A 19,755-nucleotide genomic window follows, 5' to 3' on the forward strand; every position below is an offset into this window, starting at 1 on the left:
CCACCTCCTCCCTGGGGCTCTGCCTTTGACAAAGAGGCATCTCCCACGTATGTATCCCTTCAGGACAAATCAAGCAGCCCAGGTGGGCCTGCCCCCACTTCCTGTTGGAATCCTGCTGGATTCGGTCCCATCCAGTTCTCAGGAGCGCTGGGGCCTGGAGCCTTTGCTTGGTGCCTCTGCAAGGTGAGGGACAAGGCTGACCCTCGAGGTGGCTGCAGGGCCAGGCCTACCCAGCGCAGGGCACCCTCAGCACGCCTCCTGCCATCACCCACCCCTACCCATCGGTCGCGGTCAGGCAGTTGCTCACAGACTGTGCTTGAGTCCTTTGCCGTGGCCCCGGCATGGCAGAGCTCCGACTGCCATGTCCCATCCTCCTGTAGGAAAGCCTCCCTCCTGTCAGTATATCCTGCCGTGTGAATATGAAAATAAACCCAGGAGTTTACCCCAGAGCTTTATCCAGAGCTGTGCACAAGCTTCGGGCATCACGGGTGGAAGCAGATCTGGAAGGGGCGGGCGCCGAGCCAACCCGGGGCCTCCAAGCACTGACCACAGTGCCACAGACCCTCCAAGGAGCTCTGAACTGGTCATGGCGATAAAACACAGCCTCTCGGGGACCCTGAAACCCCAAGTACTATGATTCTAAGAATTTGGTTTCTCCCATAAATCGATCAGAAACATGAAAACGTGTTTCCCACTGGATTTGTGTCCTGAGCCTGGACTTTCCCTGGCTCTCGGGAACACGGGCCCTGTCATGTTCCTGAATCATTGGCCACGTGACCTATTTGTCGTCAGTTAAGCTCGTTCTCGGTTTAAAGTCTAACATGGCAAAGACCAAAGCTAACCCCACAAAGCTCTCCCCAGGCCTTTTTAAGGGACTGAAGGGGTCCTGAGACCCACTGGTCCTATCAGCGAGTATTTGGAGGTCACCACCTGCCATTGGAGCTGACCCTCCAGAACCTCTGGTCATGTCCGGAACACAGGCAGGTTTTCTCCTGGGCACGGGCCTGAGCAGAATTGCTGGGAGCTGGAGGCGGGAGGTCCAGCTTTTTAGCTGATGCCTATGAGTGTTTCCCCAGGGCTGGATGGTTTGTCCCCACCAGCAGCCGTAGTAGTGGCCCCCAGGTCCTGCTACCTGGTGTCAGGTACCGAGCAACCTGCGTGTGCCCTGACCCTCTGCTTGGATGGTGTCCACATGTGCACTGTGGCCATCCTGCATTTCTCTTGTCACCAGTGACCCTCTCCATCGGCATCCCCTCCACCAGAAGGGTGACTGGTCAGGTCTTATTGCCCATTCTCTACTGGTTTTTCTTTTTTCTTATTAATTCTGGGGTATTTTTATATATGGTTGAAAACATGCCTTGAATTTTAGTACAGAATACGACCTGAATCTGAGAGAAGGCCGCCCCACGGTCTGTCAGCAGCCGTGCCGTCTGCCCACCCCGCCCGGGCACGTGCTGTCACGTCCCAGAGCTTCCTGCAAACCCAGCATTGCCAGAGCAGGGCTCCTGCTCTGGGTGTCGCCGGCATCCCCAGCCCTTTACTGTCCTAAGTGTGTTCTAGATTCAGCTCCCAAGGCCGTGACGCCCTGGAGGTGCTGTGCCAGGTCCGCAGGCCGCTGAGCACGTGCAGCGCCTCTCGCTTCGTGTCCTCGACATCTTGCTGAGGGGACCCCCGCCAGCAGCCCCGCCAGGGTGCCAGGCATAGCTGGTCAAAGGAAGTTTTCTCCCAACACTTGCCACTAAGTGCCAGGAGCCAGTGCAGCCCCCACAGGCGGAGGTCAGGCCCACAAGACTGCCCCCCACTCTAGCCCAGGGGACCCACTGTCCAGCGCCGCCAGAAGCCAGGGCTTCCCACAGCCCCCGCCTCTGGTTCAGTAATTTGCTAGAATGGCCCACAGAACTCAGGGAGACACGGGTTTCTTACAAGGGACACAGATGGACAGCCAGATGGAGGCGTCCATAGGGTGACATCTGGGGGCTTATGTCCCCGTGGAGCTGGGGTGCACCCCCCAGATGTGTTCACCAGCCCCATCTTCTAGGGGTTTTGTGGAGGCTCTGCTAGGGTGGCGGGGCTTGATTAAATCGCTGGCCTCTGCTGATTGGCTCAGCCTCCAGCCCCTCCCCTCCCTGAGGTTGGGGGCGGGGCCTGAGTTCCAGCCTCTCATCAGGGCTGGCTTCTCCGGCGACGAGCCCCATCTGAAGCTCTCCAGCGCCCGAGTCACCTCGTTAGCACAGTCGCAGGAATCCAAAGGTTTTACGAGCTCTGTGCCAGGAACCAGGACAAAATCAGATGGCCATGTCGTCTTATGCTGCGGTATCACGCCATGCCACCACTGTACTCCCGGCACCCGGGCCCCAGAACCCGCCTCCCTCACTCCCAGGGCCTGCTCAGACCTCTTCGGCTTCCCCAGGTTGGCATGCCTCGGGGTGCTTTCCCGCCCGGGCCCTCCTCAGCAGTGACCGCCCCTCCTGCAGGCCCCCCAATGGTGGCCTTGCCGGGCTTTTCCCGGCACCGGACTCTCCCGGACTCAGGAACATGTTTCCTTCAACCCGGTTGACCCAGCAAGGCCAGGTGTGCGGTCGTAGGAAACATGTATGTTGGTATCTGCCTCTGGCTCCTGACGTGGGGCTCCTCATAAATTCCCAAGTGACAGGAGCACCAGGAGCCCCTTTTGTCCTAATGAGGTGACTCTGGGCGGCTCCTGGGTGGAGGCTGGTCGCCGGGAAGACCGAGCCAGGATGAGAACCTTGGAGCTTACAGCGCCGCCCCACGCCCATTCTCCAGAGTAGGGAGGGGACTAGAGATGGAGGTGCCCGTGAATCAGGCCTGCGTGCAGCCCCCATAGCATAAGGTTCGGGGGGGCCAGGTCGGCAGACACAGCCGCATACCAGGAGGGTGACACACCCCACTCCACGGGGACACAGGTGGCAGCCTGGATTTGTGACTGAGCCCTTAACCCGTGGGATCCGACACCATCTCCCGGTGGGTGGTGTCGGAACTGGACTGTAGGACACCCATGCGGGGGTCACAGAGGACTGCTTGATGTGGGGAAACCCCACACATTTGGTGACGGAAGTGAAATGTTCTGTGTGAAAGTAAAGGACACTCACAGGTGAGAAAGACATAGGAGGGAAGGCGGGGCTTTCCTGACTTGGGAGGTAAACAAAACTGAGTTTTTCCAATTTACCAGACCATCCAAACATGGTGAACTTCTGTCCAATCTCTTCCCTCTATTGAGTTAACAATTACGTTGAGAAATAAAACCAAAGGGAAAAGCCATGTTAGAAAACGTCAAACTGAATGGGAATTCCCTGGTGCCCATTCCCCGCCCCCCGCAGGCTGCAGTGCTGGGGGAGAAAGAAAGAAAGAAAACATCAACATGAAAATCAGGAAATCGGCTCAGACGTTTAACTGCACATTTAAGAAGACAGCGGCGTCTGTCGTCTGTCGAGACGAGCTGCACTCAGGCACGCAGGCCCTGGCCCTCTCCTCGCTGGGCAGCTGCACGGGGCCAAGGTCAGCCCAGGGGCGCCTGTGTGCAGCCAAAGGGCAATTCCAAGGTCATCTCGCTTCCTCTGACGACCCTTCTGGCAACTGCGAGGGTCCAAAGATGTAAGGCTGGAGCAGGGGTCCTGCTCGAGTGGAACTTGGGGAAAGAGACCATTTATCCCAAAAGGGGCCGATGAAAACACGCGTAATACTTGAAAATGACACTTGCGAGAAAATTATATTAAAGCAGCCAGGAAGCATAATTCCACCAGAGAAAATAAAAGAGGGGCAGAGAGTGGAGTAAAGGTAACTCGTCCCGTGGGGAGAATCCAGCCAGAGGCAGATGGAAGACAGCGCTGCCTCGGCCCAGCCTCCGGTGCTCGGCTTCAGGAGGAGAGGCTACGTGAGTGAACCGGCCTGCAGCTCTGCCCTCACACAGACACACCAGGCACATGTCCTGCGGCTGCTCCCTTGCTGTGAGGAGCCGGGGCCTCTGCCCTGGGCCGCCGGGCACCACGAGTGGCACTCTGCTCGTGGCGTTTCCCCCAGGAAGGTTCAAGGTTCGTGTGGCTGCCTCAGTCGACCTTTCCTCTCCTGGCTCCTGAGCCGTGTCTCCTCGTGACCCTCCCCCCCCGCATCCAGGGCCGCGGCTGCCCACCCCCTGGGGGAGCACGAGGCCCTGCCGCTTACCCGAGCCCGCGGTGGGGTCACAGGCCTGGAGCCTGTGTGGGCAGGACGCCGTCGGACACAGCCCTAGAGGAAGGAGGGTGTCTCTGGATGCAGCTGGCTCACAGACACCACGCTCAGGTGGGTCTCGCCGCCAGGGCTCCGTGGGGGCCCTCACAGCCGGGCTTATGCTGGGCCCTCCCCTGCTGGGCTGGACAAATGACCCAAGCCTCGGGCAGCTCCCCTGGGAGGAGGGCATGGGGTCCACACCCAGCCGTGGCAGCTAGGACTGAGGCTGCCAGGGTTACCTCCCACCCCCGCCACACCCCTCCCTCGGGAGTTGGCAAGGCCTCCCCAGGCTCCTGCTGCAGCTACAGGCCTGACAGAGGGTGAGGAGGGCCGACCCAGGCCCTGGGGTCCTCCCACCCCGCAGGCCCAGGAGGCTGGCCGGGAGCCCAGCCTGGACTTACGTGCCAAGGGCGGCCACTGAGGGATGGGCCACGTGCCACACGGTGGGCAGGAAGCTGGCAGCAGGAGGGAGAGCAGTGGCGGAGACCACCGGGGGCCACGTGGAGTAACCCGCCGGGGAGCCAGGAGTGGGGCTGGCCTGCAGCGGGGCTGGGGGCGCGTAGTGGTGATGGTGGCACACAGAGGGCGGCTTCTGCCTCTTGGCTCGCAGGACGGCGGGGCGAGCCCACTGCGGGTCCTCAGCATGACACACACCAGGGCGTTTCAGCGGGCCCCCGGCTGCTCCTGGGCTCCCCTCCCCTCCACGTGGTTCCTGACTCAGGATGGGGTCAGGGTCAGAGCAGCGGTGGGCAGGGGTCCAGGAGGGCAGGAGGGTGGAGGGCAGGCTCCAGCAGAGCTCATCTGGCTCAAGGGGGCCGCTGTCTGGGCCCTGAACTGGGCAACCCCTTCCTCATCTGGGTGGGACTGGGGGGCGCTTGGGAGCTTCAAGCTGGAGCACAGAGCTGGAGCCAGAAATGTGTTTTTCAAAGCTACAGAGGTGCGTGGATTTCCAGAGGAAGAGCCACCAGGTCCTCTGGTCTTGGTTTGGGTGTGGCGCCTACCTGTGGGGGGAGGCGCAGGGGGGCGGGCGCGAGTGCTGATGGGGGCAGGGCTCTGAGCATCAGGTTCTGCATGAGGATCTGGTGCATCTGTGCGCTCTGCATCAGCATCATCTCCACCATGTCTGAGGGAGGGCACGGAGGGCTGGGTCACGCACGGCCGGCCGCCGGTGACCGGGCCGCTCCTGGAACGGAGCGCAGGCGAAGCAGACACAGAGCTCTACGAGCAGGCGTGGAGGCCTGTGGGTCTGCGGGTCCCGGGCTGTGTGCTCAGACGCGTCCTTTTGAACCCTACTGACGGTGGAGCCTTCTTGCCACTGGATTCCTCTCGTCCGTCCGCTGGGCTGCGTGGTGGCCCCGACGGTATCCACATGCTAATCCCCAGGACCTCTGAATGTGGTCTGTTTGGAAAAGGGTCTTTGCAGGTATGATAAGGATCTTGAGATGAAATCAGCCAGGGGAGCCCTAAACCCAAGGCCAGTGTCTTCCTGAGCGAGAGGCAGACGGAGCTCTGAGACAGAAGAGGGAGCAAGACGCAGAGGCGGCGGGCGGAGGCTGGAGGGGCGCCCGGAGCCCCAGGAGGTGGAGGGGCAGGAAGGCCCCTCCCCGGGACCTGCCGCACCTTGAGTTTGGAGCTCAGCCTCCAGACTGGGAGCAGACACAGTCCTGTCATTTTAGGCCACCGGCTTGTGGCGCTTTGTCGCAGCCACCCCAGGAAGCTAATATATTCACCAACTCGGGACACTAGGAAACGCTAATTTTGGTCAGTGTGGGACATAAATGTTGCTTCTTTCCACAGCAGCTAGGCCCTGGAAATTAGGTAGCCCTCCAGGCTCTGTTGGCCTCACCGAAGGAAAGCGAGCCTCTAAGGACCACTCAGACTCGCAGCCAAGCAGATGGGGCCTCCAGGCCTGGGCTGGGGCTCCCGGGCGCGCTTTGGAGCTGGGCTGCAGCAGACAGCCTCCCCCTCGGCCGCGCTCCCGGACCTCCCTGCAGGCGTGGACTTGCCAAGCCTCCACAATCACGCGGGCCAAGTCCTTAAAGCACGTCCTTCTCGCTGTATTACACACCCTGCTGGTTCTGTTTCTCTGCAGAGCCCTGACTGGCACAGATGTCGGCGCAGGGCCAGGGGGCTCTGGGGAAGGGGCCAGAGCCAGACTGCTAGTGCAGAAGCTGAGTCTGGCAGCCCCACAGGGGGCAAAGGCCCTTGAGGAGACCCACGTGGGTCGGGGCTTGGGAAGCCCCGCCCACAGTGAGCCCTCTGAGAGGGAGCCCTCCCCATCAGCCCCGCAGGGCCCCCCCCGAGTAAAATCGCGCATGAAAAGATTAGTCGGCGGATGTGGGGGTAGAGAAGTGGACCCACATCTACAGCCTCACCACCAGGGCACACGTCAGTGCAGTGGGCAAACAGTCTTCAATAAAGGGCAGGGGGTCAAATAAAGGGCAGGGTATCCATGGCAAAAATAATAGCATTGATCCCTAATTCACAACACACACAAAAATCCATTGCAGGTGGATCGTACATCTAAATGTGAAAGGCAAACAGAGCCCCAGAAGAAAATACAGAAGAACGTCTTCCTGACCTTGACGGGTAAAGACTTCTTAAACAGGACATAAAAGGTACCAACCATAAAGAGTAAAGCCTGAAAAACTGAACTTCACTAAAATTAAGAACTTCTTTTTATCCAGAGACACACACTATGAAGAGAGTGGAAGGGCCACAAAAAGGACTTGCTGTTTGCAATACATATGTCAAAATGACCCATTTTTAGAATACATAAAGAATTCCTAGAAATCAATAAGAGAGGCAGAAAACCGGAAAGAAAAATGGGCAAAATACTTGAATGGGAACTTCACAAAAAAGCATATTCAAGTGGCCAAAAATATATGAAAAGGTGAAGTGCAAATTAAAACCAGAAGAAGCTACCATGGCCTGCCCACCAGATTGGTGAAAATGAAAAATTCTGAAAACATCAAGTGTTGGTAAGTTGCTGTGGGCAACCGAAATTCTCCTCCCCTCCTGTGGGGTGCACATGGGTCCAGGCACTTTGGAAAACTGTCTGGCAGTATTTCCTAAGCAGCCATCCCATCCCCGGGTGTGTGCCCCACAGACACGAGCACGTCCATTCACCAGAAGGCACGCAGAGAAGCACAGCGGCAACAGCCCAGCTGCACAGAAACGGAACGCCCAACCCCCCAAATGGGCCCACAGTCTGAGGGACTGAATAGCATGGTGGCTAAAGAATGGCCCCAGCGATGCCCACATCCTGATCCCAGAACCTGCGAATGTGTTCCGTTACACAGCGAAAGGGACTTGCAGATGTGACGAAGTTAAGAATCTTGAGATGGGATGGAAGCGACCGGAGTCTCCGCCCACGGACGAAGGGATAAGTAAAATGGGGTCCAGCCACACAGTGGGATATTACTCAGCCTTAAAAAGGCAGGATGCTCTGACACAGGCTACAACATGGATGAACCTTGAGGACATTATGCTCGGTGACATAAGCCAGACACACAAAGACAAGTACTGTGTGCTTCCGCTCTTATGAGGCATGTAGCCCAATCAAAATCAAGAAGGTGGAACACAGACTGGTGGGCGCAAGGGGCTGGGGGAGGGGGATGGGAAGCTGTTCACTGGGGACAGAGTTTCAGTTTTACACGACGGAAAATTCTAAAGATCTGTTGCACAACAATGTTGAATATAGTTAGCACGACTTAAACATGGTTACGATGGTCAACTTCATGTTACGTGTTTTTTACCACAATTTTTTAAATTAACTTTTGTTAAAAAGGATCTTCAGATAGGGAGATTATCTTGGATTATCCGGGTGGTCCCCATGTTATCACGGGGTCCTTAGAAAGTGTTGGGAGAAAATAACTATCAACCTACACTTGAATATCCAGCAAAACTAGTGTTTAAGAACAAGGGGAAATAAAAAGAAAGTGAACACTAAGGCAGCTTCAAAAGCCTGTCCTGCAGGACCTTGTAAAAGACTTGTTCCCAGGTGATAGGAAGGGATTCCAGGAGGACAGTCTGAGATACAATAAAGGGTGAGTTAATTCAAATGTATTTGCTGTATGACGTTATACCAGTGTCTTTTCTGTGAAGTTTTCCAAAAAGGTAGAACTGACGTGGAGAGCAGTCGCGGGGAGTGGGGTGGAGTGGAGCTCCAGAAGCCGCGTATCTACTTCATAGGAAGCAGCCCAGCAGTTCTCCAAAGGGGTTGTTGTAGTACACTGGAGAGTCCCTATTTTTACATTCAAATATTTGATCCACTTGGAATTTGTTTTGGTATAATGAGTGGGGTAAGGAACGTGACTTGACTTTTCTGAATAACTAGCTACTGACTGACTGTTTCATTTTTACCAGTGATTTTAAATGCACTTTTTAAAGGCACACAGACACTTGCGCGCACGTGCGTGCGCGTGCACACACACACACACACACACGCACGCACAGGGTATGCTGGCTTCACCTCTAGAGCCTGACAGTCACTAAAGTTCATCTGGAAAAACCAGGGAGGGTGGTGAGGAGAGACCAGCGGGCTGTCCTCTCTGCACCTCCAGGCCACCTTCCTGTGTGTCACGGTGAGGACGGTCCCCCTGGGGAGCTGCAGGCCACCATGGACCAGGCCTGACGTGTAGCACGTACACAGTGGTGCTACAGTGCCGGCGACAGAGTTGAGAACACTCATCAGGTGATTCTACACACAAGTCTGCCTCGGACTCTCAATACCTCCCATCGTCAGGAAAACGCAAACTACAACCCCAGCGACCGACTACCACCCCTGCTAACACGGCTGCCCGCACCACATGCAGGTGAGGGTGTCGAGGAACTGGACCTCTCACACGTGGCAGTTTTAAGCACACACCTGCCATGATTCAGCCGTCCCAGTCCTAGATGTTTACCCAGGAGAAATAAAAATGTACATCCAGGCTCAGACGTGAGTGTCCATGGAGCTTCTGTGGTGATGACCAAAACTAGAAACGACCCAAGTGTTCATCGACAGGTGAAAGGATAGCAAACCAGCCCATCCTCACAATGTAAGGTCACTGGGCAATTTCAAGGGGCCATGGTTTGCTACGCCCAACAAGAGCGATGAGTCTGAAAACAGTGCCACTGAGTGAAAGAAGCCACACAGGAAAGAGTGCATACTGTGTGATTCCACTCATACAAAAATCTAGGAGACGCAAACTGATGCAGAGTGACAAAGCAGCTAGGACGGCGGGAAAAGGTGCCTGAGGTGATGCCGTGTGTTCACTGCCTTGATTTAGTGATGGGTTCACAGGTGTGTACAGGTGTCAATACTATCAAATTGTACACTTTAACGGTGTGCAATTTATTCTATGTCACCTCAATAGAGCTGTTCTAAAATTCAAGTATTTAAAAGTTACCTAAAGAGAAAAAGCAGTTTAACCAAGGGTTTTTTGAAGCTAATCCCTGGATGAGTTGGGCTGGAACACAGTTCTTTCAAATCTGAGTCCAAGCTTCTTCCCTCAGGGATATCCATCAGTAAGGATTTTTCAAAGTGAAATTATTTTCATGTTGGTAAATACATAGCTTCAGTTGAGTAGTCAAAAGCTGGCCCTAAAAGACTACCTGGCTTACAAAACTATTTTTTCAGTAGAGAATTGCATAAACCCGTGACAACATTCGTTATGAACACTTACCTTCCTTGACGCTTCCGGACTGCTGAGTGGGGAAGGCCTGGGGAGGGGGGATCTGTGCGATGAGTGGCTGCTGAGGCAGCTGCTGGATGATGGTGGTGGGAGGTGGGGGTGCCTAGAAGAGCCAGACGACCCATTACCTGAATGTGCCCCGGGAATAGTGACCTACAGAACCACCCACCACCCATCCACCCACCACCCACCCATCAATCCATCCATCCAACATCCACCCACTGTCCACCCATCAATCCATCCCCCATCCATCCATCCATCCACCCATCCATCCATCCATTCATCCACCATCCACCCATCAATCCATCCATCCAACATCCACACACCATCCATCCATCCACCATCCATGCCCCCATCCATCCATCCATTCATCCACCCACCATCCACCCATCAATCCATCCCCCCATCCAACCATCCATCCATCCATCCATCCATCCATCCACCATCCATCCATCTATCAATACACCCATCCAGGGGCTTCCCTGGTGGTGCAGTGGTTGAGAATCTGCCTGCCAATGCAGGGGACACGGGTTTGAGCCCTGGTCTGGGAAGATCCCACATACCGCGGAGCAACTAGGCCCGTGAGCCACAACTACTGAGCCTGCACATCTAGAGCCTGTGCTCTGCAACAAGAGAGGCCGCGACAGTGAGAGGCCCGCGTACTGCAGTGAAGAGCGGCCCCCACTCGCCTCAACTAGAGAAAGCCCTCGCACAGAAACGAAGACCCAACACAGCCAAAAATAAATAAATAAATTAATTAATTAAATTAAAAAAAATACACTCATCCATCCACCAGCCATCCATGGGGGACTTTAAATGAGAAACTCTAGAGGTTAAACAGATGGCTGAATAGATAAATATTTGAGTCTGGGTATCACTTAGGACATGGAATGTTATGGGCTGAATGTTTGTCCCCCCACAAATTCACATGTTGAAGCCCTAACCTCCAAAGTGACTACATTTGGAGATGAGGCCTATGAGGAGGTGATAAAGGGAACGAGGTCGTAAGAGTGGGGCTCTAGTCTGATAGGGCTGGTGTCCTTGTAAGAAGAGAAAGAGACACCAGAAGCTGTCTGCCCCTTGAGGATACAGTGAGAAGGCGGCCACCCGCCAGCCAGGAGAGCACGCTCACAAGAACTGCATTGGCCGGCACCTTCATCTGGGACGTCCAGCCTCCAGGTGGTGAGAAGGTAAACGTCTGATGTTTAAGTGCCCAGACTGTGCTATTGTGTAGTGGAGCCCAAGCTGAGTAAGACATGGCGTTTTTCATGTTTCCCACGTTTCCTGGATTTAGTGGGCTAAGCTCAGCCCTGCTTCCGCTGACTCTGCTTTAACAGAGGCACCCAAGGGTCTCGGCATGGGGATACCCTCTGGCTCCCCTCCCGAGTTAGCATAGACGCGCACATGTGGGGCGCACCAGGCGTTGATTTCTATTTTAATCCCCTGCCCTGCCCCTCCTCTCTCAGTTCACGGAAAGGATGGCATGGACCGGGTTGGCAAACTTCCTGTAAAGGGCTGGACAGTGTATCGTTCCCGCTTTGTGGCCACACGGCTTTAGTTGTAACTGCTCACCTCTGCCTTTGTAGCTGGAAAGCAGCCCCAGACATGTAAGCACTTATGAACCCTGAGATGTGTGTTTCATATCATTTTCATGTGTTACAAACTATCATTCTTCCCCTGATTCTTTCCCAAACATTTAAAAGTGTACCACCCCTCTCAGTTCACAGGTCCTACTGACACAGGTGGCAGCCAGCTTTGGCCTGTAGCCACAGTCGGCCACCCCCCCACAGGCCACCCCCGGCCCTGCACAGACCAGCAGGCAGTCACAGCAGTGGTGCTCTCGCGGCAGAGGGGACCTCCTACCCCAGAGTCTCTGGGACATTCATCCTAGCCACCAAGGCCCCTGCCTGCTCTCGTGCTGTCATTGGGGCTGAGACTGAAACACCCAAGCATGACTGGGCCTGAGGAACTGCAGTAAGTATGCGCACGTTGGGACGGGGGGAGCCTCCTGAACCTACACCCTCACCCCACCATTCCTGGGGCAAAGGGGGCTCTGGGGGCTCTGCTGGCACGCCCCTTCCCTCTCTGTTCCCTCCACGTGGGCTGCCAGGTCCCCTCCCAGAGGATAAACGCCCTCCAGGTCACGGACCCAGCCTGTGGGCACCACCAACCTCCCTGGCCAGCCAATCCAGAACCTTCTCAACTTGGCCCCGCCCACCTCCTGCCTGGTCTTCTCCTCATGCACTCAACCCCCGAGGCCGCAGCCCGCCAGGCCCCAGCTGCCACCCCTCCTTGCTCTGGGCATCCAGCTGCCCCCGATACGATCCCTTTTGCTTAAGAAAGTCAGAGCTGCTTTCCGTCGCTTGTAACCCAGGATGCTGAATGCAGGCGTGAGACTCTCAGAAGTGGAACAGTCTTCCACCTTTTACAATTCTGCCCTGGAGACTAGGGGCTAAGCTTCCCCAGTCATTATGAAGTTTGGGAAAGGAGCTGACACGCTTCTTCCCCAAATTCAGGCCCTCCTGATACTGAAACCTCCTAATACTTCTGCTCCTAGCGCAAAGGTTAGGACGTGGGGCGGAGCTGGGACCCCAGCCTCTCACCTGTAATGAGATAAGCACCCCCTACCCCCAGCCAGTTCTCAGGGCACCTGTGAGGCCTGATGACACACATTAGCCCCGACAGAGCCAGACACGGAATGCAGCCACGGCCGCCGCTCAGCCCACGGCCCCTTCCGCGCACTTCCCTAAGGTGCTGAAAGAGGCGAGAGACGGAGGTGTGGAGACACCGCCATCCCTGCTTAGGTGAGAGGTCTCTGGGGGCGTGGCACCCTCCCTGCATTTGTTCTGCCCCCCAGATTCACCGCGAGGAAGACTTACTGGGTGTTGGGTGATCTGCGGTGGGTCCGGGGTGGGTGGGGCCGGGGAGACAGCGGGGTGGACACCCACAGGGGGCACCTCTGGGGGCAGCACTGACCCACGGGCTCCTCCGTCCAGCCCCCTCCAGGCGCGGGCCCGGGAGACCTCTTCCAGGAGGTGCTGTTCCTGTAACGCCAAAGCAGAGCCCGTGCTTGGAGGCAGGGAGCTGTGACAGCCGGAGCGGGCTGGCGTGTCCCAGGCCCTCACCCCGCCTGGCACGACAGCGCCAGCTCACAGGCGTGTGGCCCCCGCAGTGGGGGAGCGGCCCCAGGACCACCTGCTACCCCCGTGCACCAGGCTCCCTCCCACCCCACCCGGGTGCATGATCAGATGGTAGGCCCAGGGCGCAGCTGGGTCAGAGTTGGAGCCAGGCCCTGGAGGCAAAGCCAGAAGGCCCTTGCCTGGTGCACACGGGAGAAATTGACCCCGAACGACTTTTTCCAGCCTATAGAGGATATTCTGTCTCTCCAGCATGCTTCCAGGTCGACTTCACCACAAAGCAGTGAGTTTATCACAACTATCGTTTGGACCCGAACGCACCCCTTCCCATGGTCATTCCCTGCTGCGGGTGCCTCTGGTTTGGACGAAGCCCTGGTCATCTTGGAATCCCACTTCCAGGGGAACCGGACCCTTCACGCGGCACTTCCACCTCTGATCATGTGCAAACAGAGCAGTTTTTTTCAGCTAACAGCCCCCTGTGAGAGCCCAGCCTACAGGTGAGTTCTCCTCTCTCCCTGGAGTCCGTGATCAGGGATGACGCCCCTCAGCTGCTCACGGCCCATCAGCTGTCCGCCCCCAAGTCGCAAACGGCAGAACCAGCACGGGTTCCAGAAGGGCCCCCACCTCCACTGGCCCGTGTTTGCTCTGAGCTCAGGCCGCAGTCTCAGCTGCAGAGAGCTCGGGCCAAGGCTCCCTGTGGCCACGTGGCCTACCCAGAGTCTCTGCAGAAGGTCCTTCCTCATCCTCAGAGCGCTCCGCAGGGCGGCCTCTGGCCCGTCCTCATTTCCTGGAGGGAAGCGCGTGCTTCAGGGCTCGGCACTGCAGACCCCGGCAGCTCCCACTCCGGGACCTGCACGCCTGTCCCAGAGAAGGAGGGAGGTGCCTGGGGACGGAGCTTGGGGGGCTGCCCTGTGGGGATTACGTGGGCAATGGTGGGGGGCATGTGGGGAGCTCAGTCTCTCAGGGGGGTCTATCTTACTCCTGGACAGGAGCCGGAAGTTGCAGAGTGAGGATTTCCCCTGGGGCCCGAGCACCACGTTGCTCCTGCACCTTTGCCGGGAAGTCCCGCGGGCTCCACGGGGCGCGGTGAGAGGAAGGAGGCCCTCACGGGATGGGGCTGAGAGCCCAGCCTCCCATCACCTGGAGCCACCCCGCAGCCCCAAGCTGCCTGGAGGCTGGCGTGTTCCACGGAGCCTCAGGGAACGGTTCCTGCAGTGTCCTGGACACCATGCCTCTGGTGGTCCCTGAGCTCCTTTCCTCTGGGTGCACGGGCCTGCCCCTCCCCCCAGGCCTGCCGCCTCCCCCTAGAGCTGGCGATGCCCGGGCTGCCTGTCCTCTGGGGTCCCCACTCCCCCTCCAGGAGTCCCCACTTCCCTGGCCCATTTGTACTGTTCCATGTTCTGAGCTTGTCCTTGGTCATGTGACCTGGTTTGGGATTCTTTTCTATCTGGATTTGGGCCCTGGGCTCTGTCTGCTGCACTTGGGAGCTGCCTGGAACCCCCGCCGCAGCCCAAGGGGCTACGCCACATAGTAAAGAACAAGCAGTGTCTCCCCAGCACCTCGCCTAGATGTCCCTGAGCCCGGAGCCCGTCACCAGGGAAAGCAGTCCTTGCCCTGGGTCCTGTGGCCTAAGCATCTGACCGCCAGCCATGCTGGGGACGACGGGGCGTCTGGTCTGGGCGCCCGAGGATGCGCAGGCCGACACGGGTGGGGTAGGCCCTCCACACCCACACCGCACAGCGAGCGCAGGGCGACACGGTCTGATGCAGGTGTGGCCACTTGCGATCCAAGCTGGGCAGCCTGGGCTGCTTATCTAACCTCTCTGTGCCTCTAGCGCTCAACTGCGAAACAGGAATGATGAACGTGCCCTCCTGGGTATGCAGGCTGGATGTGATACGATATGAGGGGGTGTGTGTGTGTGTGTGTGTGTGTGTGTGTAGGTTGCTCCGGGGCCTGTGCAGCGTCAGGCAGCCCGGGGCTCTTACCGGGCGTGAGCTGGGGGTCCTCAGAATCCACTTCCACATCCTCGCGCTCTTGCTTCAGCTTCTGTGAGAAGAGAGCAGAGCGAGGACTGTGCTCCAGGCGCGGGCTCAGTGTGGGGGCCAGGCCGGGCACCAGCGCCCAGACAGACGGGCTGGGAGCAGGAAGCGTGTGAGGGGGCTGCGGGGCAGGGAGCCAGGTGGGACCCTGAGGCCACACTCGCCATACAGTGCACACACACTCCCCCTTGAAACCCACAGGCCCTTGCAGGAGGCTATCTGAAGAGCCTGACCAGGCCGGCTCTGTGTCCTGACCACCTGACTGCCCCACTGAGCTCTGGGCTGAGCAGCTACTGTCGGGGCCAGTTCTGGGGTGAGCCCTGCTGCCGCTCTGGGCAGCCGTCGGGAGCAGAGGGACAGAGCAGGCAGGTGAGGTGGGGGGAGCCGTGAGGACCCCGCAGACCCTCAGAGGAGGAGAAGGGGGCCGGCCTGAGGGCGTCCACCGGCCGCCCACCCCAGGCCCGGCCGAGACGCCGCGCCCTGAAACTCGGAAGCTGGGAGGCCCCGAGGGGGAGAATCAGGGCGCCCTGGTGGTGCTCCAGCCGGTGGGTGCGGGCCTGCCTCCTGGCTGCAGAAACTGCCAGGAGAACCTACTTGCTTCTGTACAAACACAGAGAAGAAAAGCCAAGGAGCCACAGTTCTTCACCACGAGGCTAAAAGCGCTGAAAAGGGTCTTGCTTTGCAAGTGGGCTCGTTCCAGGTATAATCTTACCTTTCAAAGCTGTGCTTCTGTAACAAGCTGCTAAAAACACGAGTGCCCAGCTGCCTTACCTTCTCCAGGAGTTTCAGGGTCAGCCGGGTCAACCGATCTGCCACCGAGGAGTCCAGCATCCCGGGGCCACAGGAGGGGACGCCACGGGCCCGCCCCTCCCCGTCTCAGTTCCCTCTGGAAGAACCGCTCAGCCGGAGAGACGCAGCCCAGCCCTGGGGCCACTGAAAGAATCCCACGCGGGCTCGGTTTGCCTTCTGGCCTCTGCGGCCAGAGAAGAGCGTGTGTGTGGGGGGCACACGCCCTGGACGCGCAGTGTCGGGCATCGCCATGGTGGTTGCGAGGAGCCGCAGACATGGCGAGGCCCGGTTGCCAGGTTTCCACTGAGAGTCCTTCCCAGGCCCCGCCTGTCCCCATGCAGGGGTTACCAGTAAACACTGCTGATCCCCAGGTGTGGCCAGGCGGGGCTCCTTGGGAAGGAAAAAGTGGGCAGCAGCTGGGGCCCGAGGGGTAGAGTACAGCCCTGGCGGGGAGGACAGAGCCCAGAGGATGGGGTGGGGAGGGGCACGGCATCCACCCCCCACGCACCACGGGGGCCTGCCACCCCTGCCCTCAGTCCGTTATGGCCTCCAGGAGGCCAGCAAGCCCCTGGCCTTTCCTAGGGATCCTCCCAGCCAGACGAGAGTAAAGGCCAGAAACACTGGAAGACAGGGTGCGACCACCACCTCCCTGCAGACTTCAGGAAACTCTGCGTGGCACCAGGGAGCTGGCCAACGAGGTGCCTGGGGGCTTCTGGGTGGGAGCTCAAGGCGGGCTCACCCCACAGGCACCCAGCTGGCACCTCAGAGGACACGGGGCCACCCCGAGGCACCACCCCTCAGGGTGGATGTGATTCCAGCGGGGGGACTGCCCAGCCGGGACCCATGCCCAGAGAGGGGCAGGGGCACCTGGGAGGCGGGCCATCGGTGGGTGGCCCACCTACCCAGCAGAGGGCATGCCCACAGGGCTGGCATGGGGAGGGGGTGTGGTGGGAGGGGGGGCGTGAGCCCGTCAGGGGAAGACTTTCCTAAATGATGCTTCATTTCAGTGCTTCCCAGGAAGGGCAGCTCTGAGGAGTAGTGCTGTATTTTGTTTTCTATTGTGTCAGTACCTACTGTACCGGGCATTTTGTAGGGCGTTCCTCTACCACTGGGATTTGTTTGATGATTTCTCACAATTGGACTGGGGTTATGGGTTTGGGGGAAGACCACAGAGGCAAAAGGCCCTTCTCATCACGCCCCATCCAGGGTGTGTGCCGTCAGCATGGCCTACACTGTGCACGATGACCTTAGTTACCTCGCGGACGTGTGTCTATCAGGTTTCACCACTGCACAGCTACTATTTCTCTCTCCCTTTCCACACTGTCTTCTTCAGGAGGAAGTAGCTATGCACAGCCCATACATAAGGAGTGGGGGGTTGTGTTTCCCTCCTTGAAGGTGAGTATCTACATATCTGGACAGCTGTTTAATTGTTAAAAATAAGGTAAGAGTCAGAGCCAACATTTCAGAATATCTAGAATAGCCGTGGAAATGATTCTGGGGTTCCTCGGAACACAGCTTGAAACCCACTGGCCAAAGCAGCGTGGGCCCCCCACAAAGTTTTAGAGGTACTGCAACATGTAAAGGTTGAGAGATTCAGGCATAGATCTGAGTCTCTGACTGCTCCTGGGAACTCCGATCCTGTGGTCTGCTAGTGCTGCCTGCCTACCCCTGGTCTTAGGAGGCCACCGCCTCGTGTCTGTGAGCCAAGACTGCAAGCATCACTCACCACACAGAGGGCTATGGTCTGACACAGGAGGAGGTTGAACTTCCAGGGCTCCCTGAAGGTTTGTGTAAGTTGCGGTTGCTTCGACTCACACGTTCACACAGGTTGAAAGGTGAGCTTGTGTCAGTAAAGTCACTACAGCACGTTCGTGGAGGAGCATAGTTACTGGCACTCAGTCTCAGAGAGCAGACAGGGGGCACACGGCCCGCACACAGACCCTACTGCACTGAAGGCACAGGAGTGAAGGAAACACGGACCCCGCAGCGTGTTCGCCGGACACCCCTGCACGTTAACCCGCAGCAGCGCTGCTTGATACGCCACCTTTTCTCCGGCTGCCGCTTGCAGCGCTGTCATCCTACCCAGCTCTACCCCGGCCAGATCTGACGCGGGGGCAAGTTTGTGGGTGTTTTCACTTCTCACACAGGGAAACCGAGGCACAGCTGCTTAGGGGTTTCCTGTGTTTCTTCCTGAGTTTGCGACCCCCCCCGCCATTTAGGTAACCATCACCAGTTGAGGAGAGCATCCCCCCACCCCACCCTCCGCGAGAGAACGCTCACCCAGGCACATTTACGCTACAGTAACAAGAGATGCCAACAACACGCTTCGGATCAGTGTCAGTTAGTCAGAGCTTATCAGCTTCCAATGAGCCTGATAACTGTAGCAGCATTTGATTGTTAATCAAAACCGTGGGCTAGGAATAAAAACCTCGCCTTACTTCCTCATCTGGACAAACAGGCTTAAGTGGAGTCTGAAGCTAAGGAACAAACAATGATTTCATGAGACTCCAATTCCCACACGGACCATGAATTCATAACCCACATCACATTCTTTCTTTTTGAAAAAATTTTTAACAGGCTATCTTTTTGAGCAGTTTTAGCTTCACAGAAATTTGAACCGGAAGTACAGCACGTTCCTTTTTAATAACCATTTACAATATATTTGGATTGATTTACCCAAACGTTTCAAGGCCTTAAAACTTTTCCATGTGAGAAGAGACTTTTTTGCCTTTCACTGAAACAGCTCTCTCCCTCTGGTGATCTAGAACTGCGCACAATTACTGTATCATTTAAAATTGCATCCTTACAGGCCTCTTGGCAAGTGGCCCTATGGAGCCCCTTCCACGCTGGGGTTCCAGGGGTTGTCCTAACAGGAATACACTTGTATTGCGGGTGTGGGTTTGCCTTTCCTGCCCGCAGGGCCTCAGCCTGACCCTCTCTGAGTTTCTCACTGCATGGGGTCCCTGCTAACACTCTTTGACGCAGGGCACTGCTTTATGGCAGCGGTGCCAGAGTGGACCCTTGACTGTGCAAGCTGGGGGCAGACGCCTTAAACCAGAGCCCTCGATATGGCACTGTATCCCCAGTGGGAAGAATCCATGGGTCCAGGAGTGGCAGCACCGCCGGTGGCTTCCTGTCCCTGTAGCTCTGGGCTCCGTGGGTTGGGGATGCCGGCCCCGATTCCCACTGACTAACTCTGGCCGCCCCTGGCATTCCGGTTCTGTGGGTCCAGGCGCCAGCGGGACCCAAAGGAGGGACTCCTAGGAACGGAATCAAGTGATTTTGCTGGCTGTCTGCGATCGTGACACGAACAGGGCCACCATCCCGGTCGCCGAAAGGACCCCTGGAGACGAAAGTTTGGGTCCTGCCACCCCCGGGCACAGCCACAACCCGGAGCGATTTTACGGGCAGCCCTGAGCTGGCGCACGCATGCAGTGGGGCCCGGCCTCCTGGGCTGTCCCCGGAGGCTCGCGAAGCTTGACTCAACTGGACACCGGCGCAGACTCCCCCCAGGGCGGCCTCAACCTCGCGGGAACGCGAACCGGCCTCCGCGCCAGTCCCAGCCGGGCCCGACGACCCACGTGCGCGGGGTCCTTCAAACCGACCAACCACAGAGAGCGCCGAGGCTGCCGCACCCCGCTCAATGGTCCTGCCCGAAGAGGCGGGAGCGTCTATGCGCCAATCGGAGGGACGGACGCAGGGGCGGAGCTCCGCCGGGCCGCGCCTCCTTGAGGGCACCTCCCTGAACGCGCGTGCGCGAGGGCAGGACCGCGGCCCCTCATAGGCCGCGGGCCGGGGGTGCACGCCCCGGGGCGGGGCCTAACGCGGGGCGGGCCCACGTCTGCGTGACAGTTGTCGCGGGGGGAGGGTGAGCCCAGGCAATGGGGA

At 57.8% G+C, this 19,755-nt stretch overlaps 1 protein-coding gene and 1 long non-coding RNA gene across 9 annotated transcripts; one reads left to right on the forward strand and one right to left on the reverse strand.

The window, feature by feature from the left end:
• Window positions 1–36: 36 nt before the first annotated feature.
• C5H21orf58 (chromosome 5 C21orf58 homolog) lies at window positions 37–19,752 on the reverse strand. 7 transcript variants are annotated; one of them, XM_067739754.1, is made up of 10 exons: window positions 15,850–19,752; window positions 15,025–15,085; window positions 13,753–13,826; window positions 12,782–12,946; window positions 9,894–10,005; window positions 5,226–5,347; window positions 4,626–4,679; window positions 4,180–4,242; window positions 308–406; window positions 37–176 (listed from the first exon to the last, which is right to left on the reverse strand). In XM_067739754.1, the coding sequence occupies exons 1-10, from the start codon at window positions 15,907–15,909 to the stop codon at window positions 60–62; spliced, it is 927 nt and encodes a 308-aa protein (XP_067595855.1). In that variant the 5' UTR covers window positions 15,910–19,752; the 3' UTR covers window positions 37–59. The 7 variants fall into 7 exon arrangements, 6 of the variants coding, with proteins under 6 accessions (XP_067595855.1, XP_067595854.1, XP_067595856.1 ...); XR_010943897.1 differs by having other exon boundaries at window positions 144–176; window positions 4,626–4,936; XM_067739753.1 differs by lacking the exon at window positions 308–406 and having other exon boundaries at window positions 44–176; window positions 4,626–4,936.
• On the forward strand, window positions 11,374–14,923 carry LOC137225562 (uncharacterized). Of its 2 annotated transcripts, XR_010943904.1 has the most exons (6): window positions 11,374–11,509; window positions 11,623–11,876; window positions 12,537–12,706; window positions 13,292–13,322; window positions 13,439–13,536; window positions 14,029–14,923. It is a non-coding gene; the product is annotated as an uncharacterized lncRNA (long non-coding RNA). The 2 variants fall into 2 exon arrangements; XR_010943903.1 differs by having other exon boundaries at window positions 13,292–13,536.
• Window positions 19,753–19,755: the final 3 nt, after the last annotated feature.

The sequence above is a fragment of the Pseudorca crassidens genome, chromosome 5 (assembly GCF_039906515.1).
Source record: "Pseudorca crassidens isolate mPseCra1 chromosome 5, mPseCra1.hap1, whole genome shotgun sequence".
NCBI lineage: Eukaryota > Metazoa > Chordata > Mammalia > Artiodactyla > Delphinidae > Pseudorca > Pseudorca crassidens.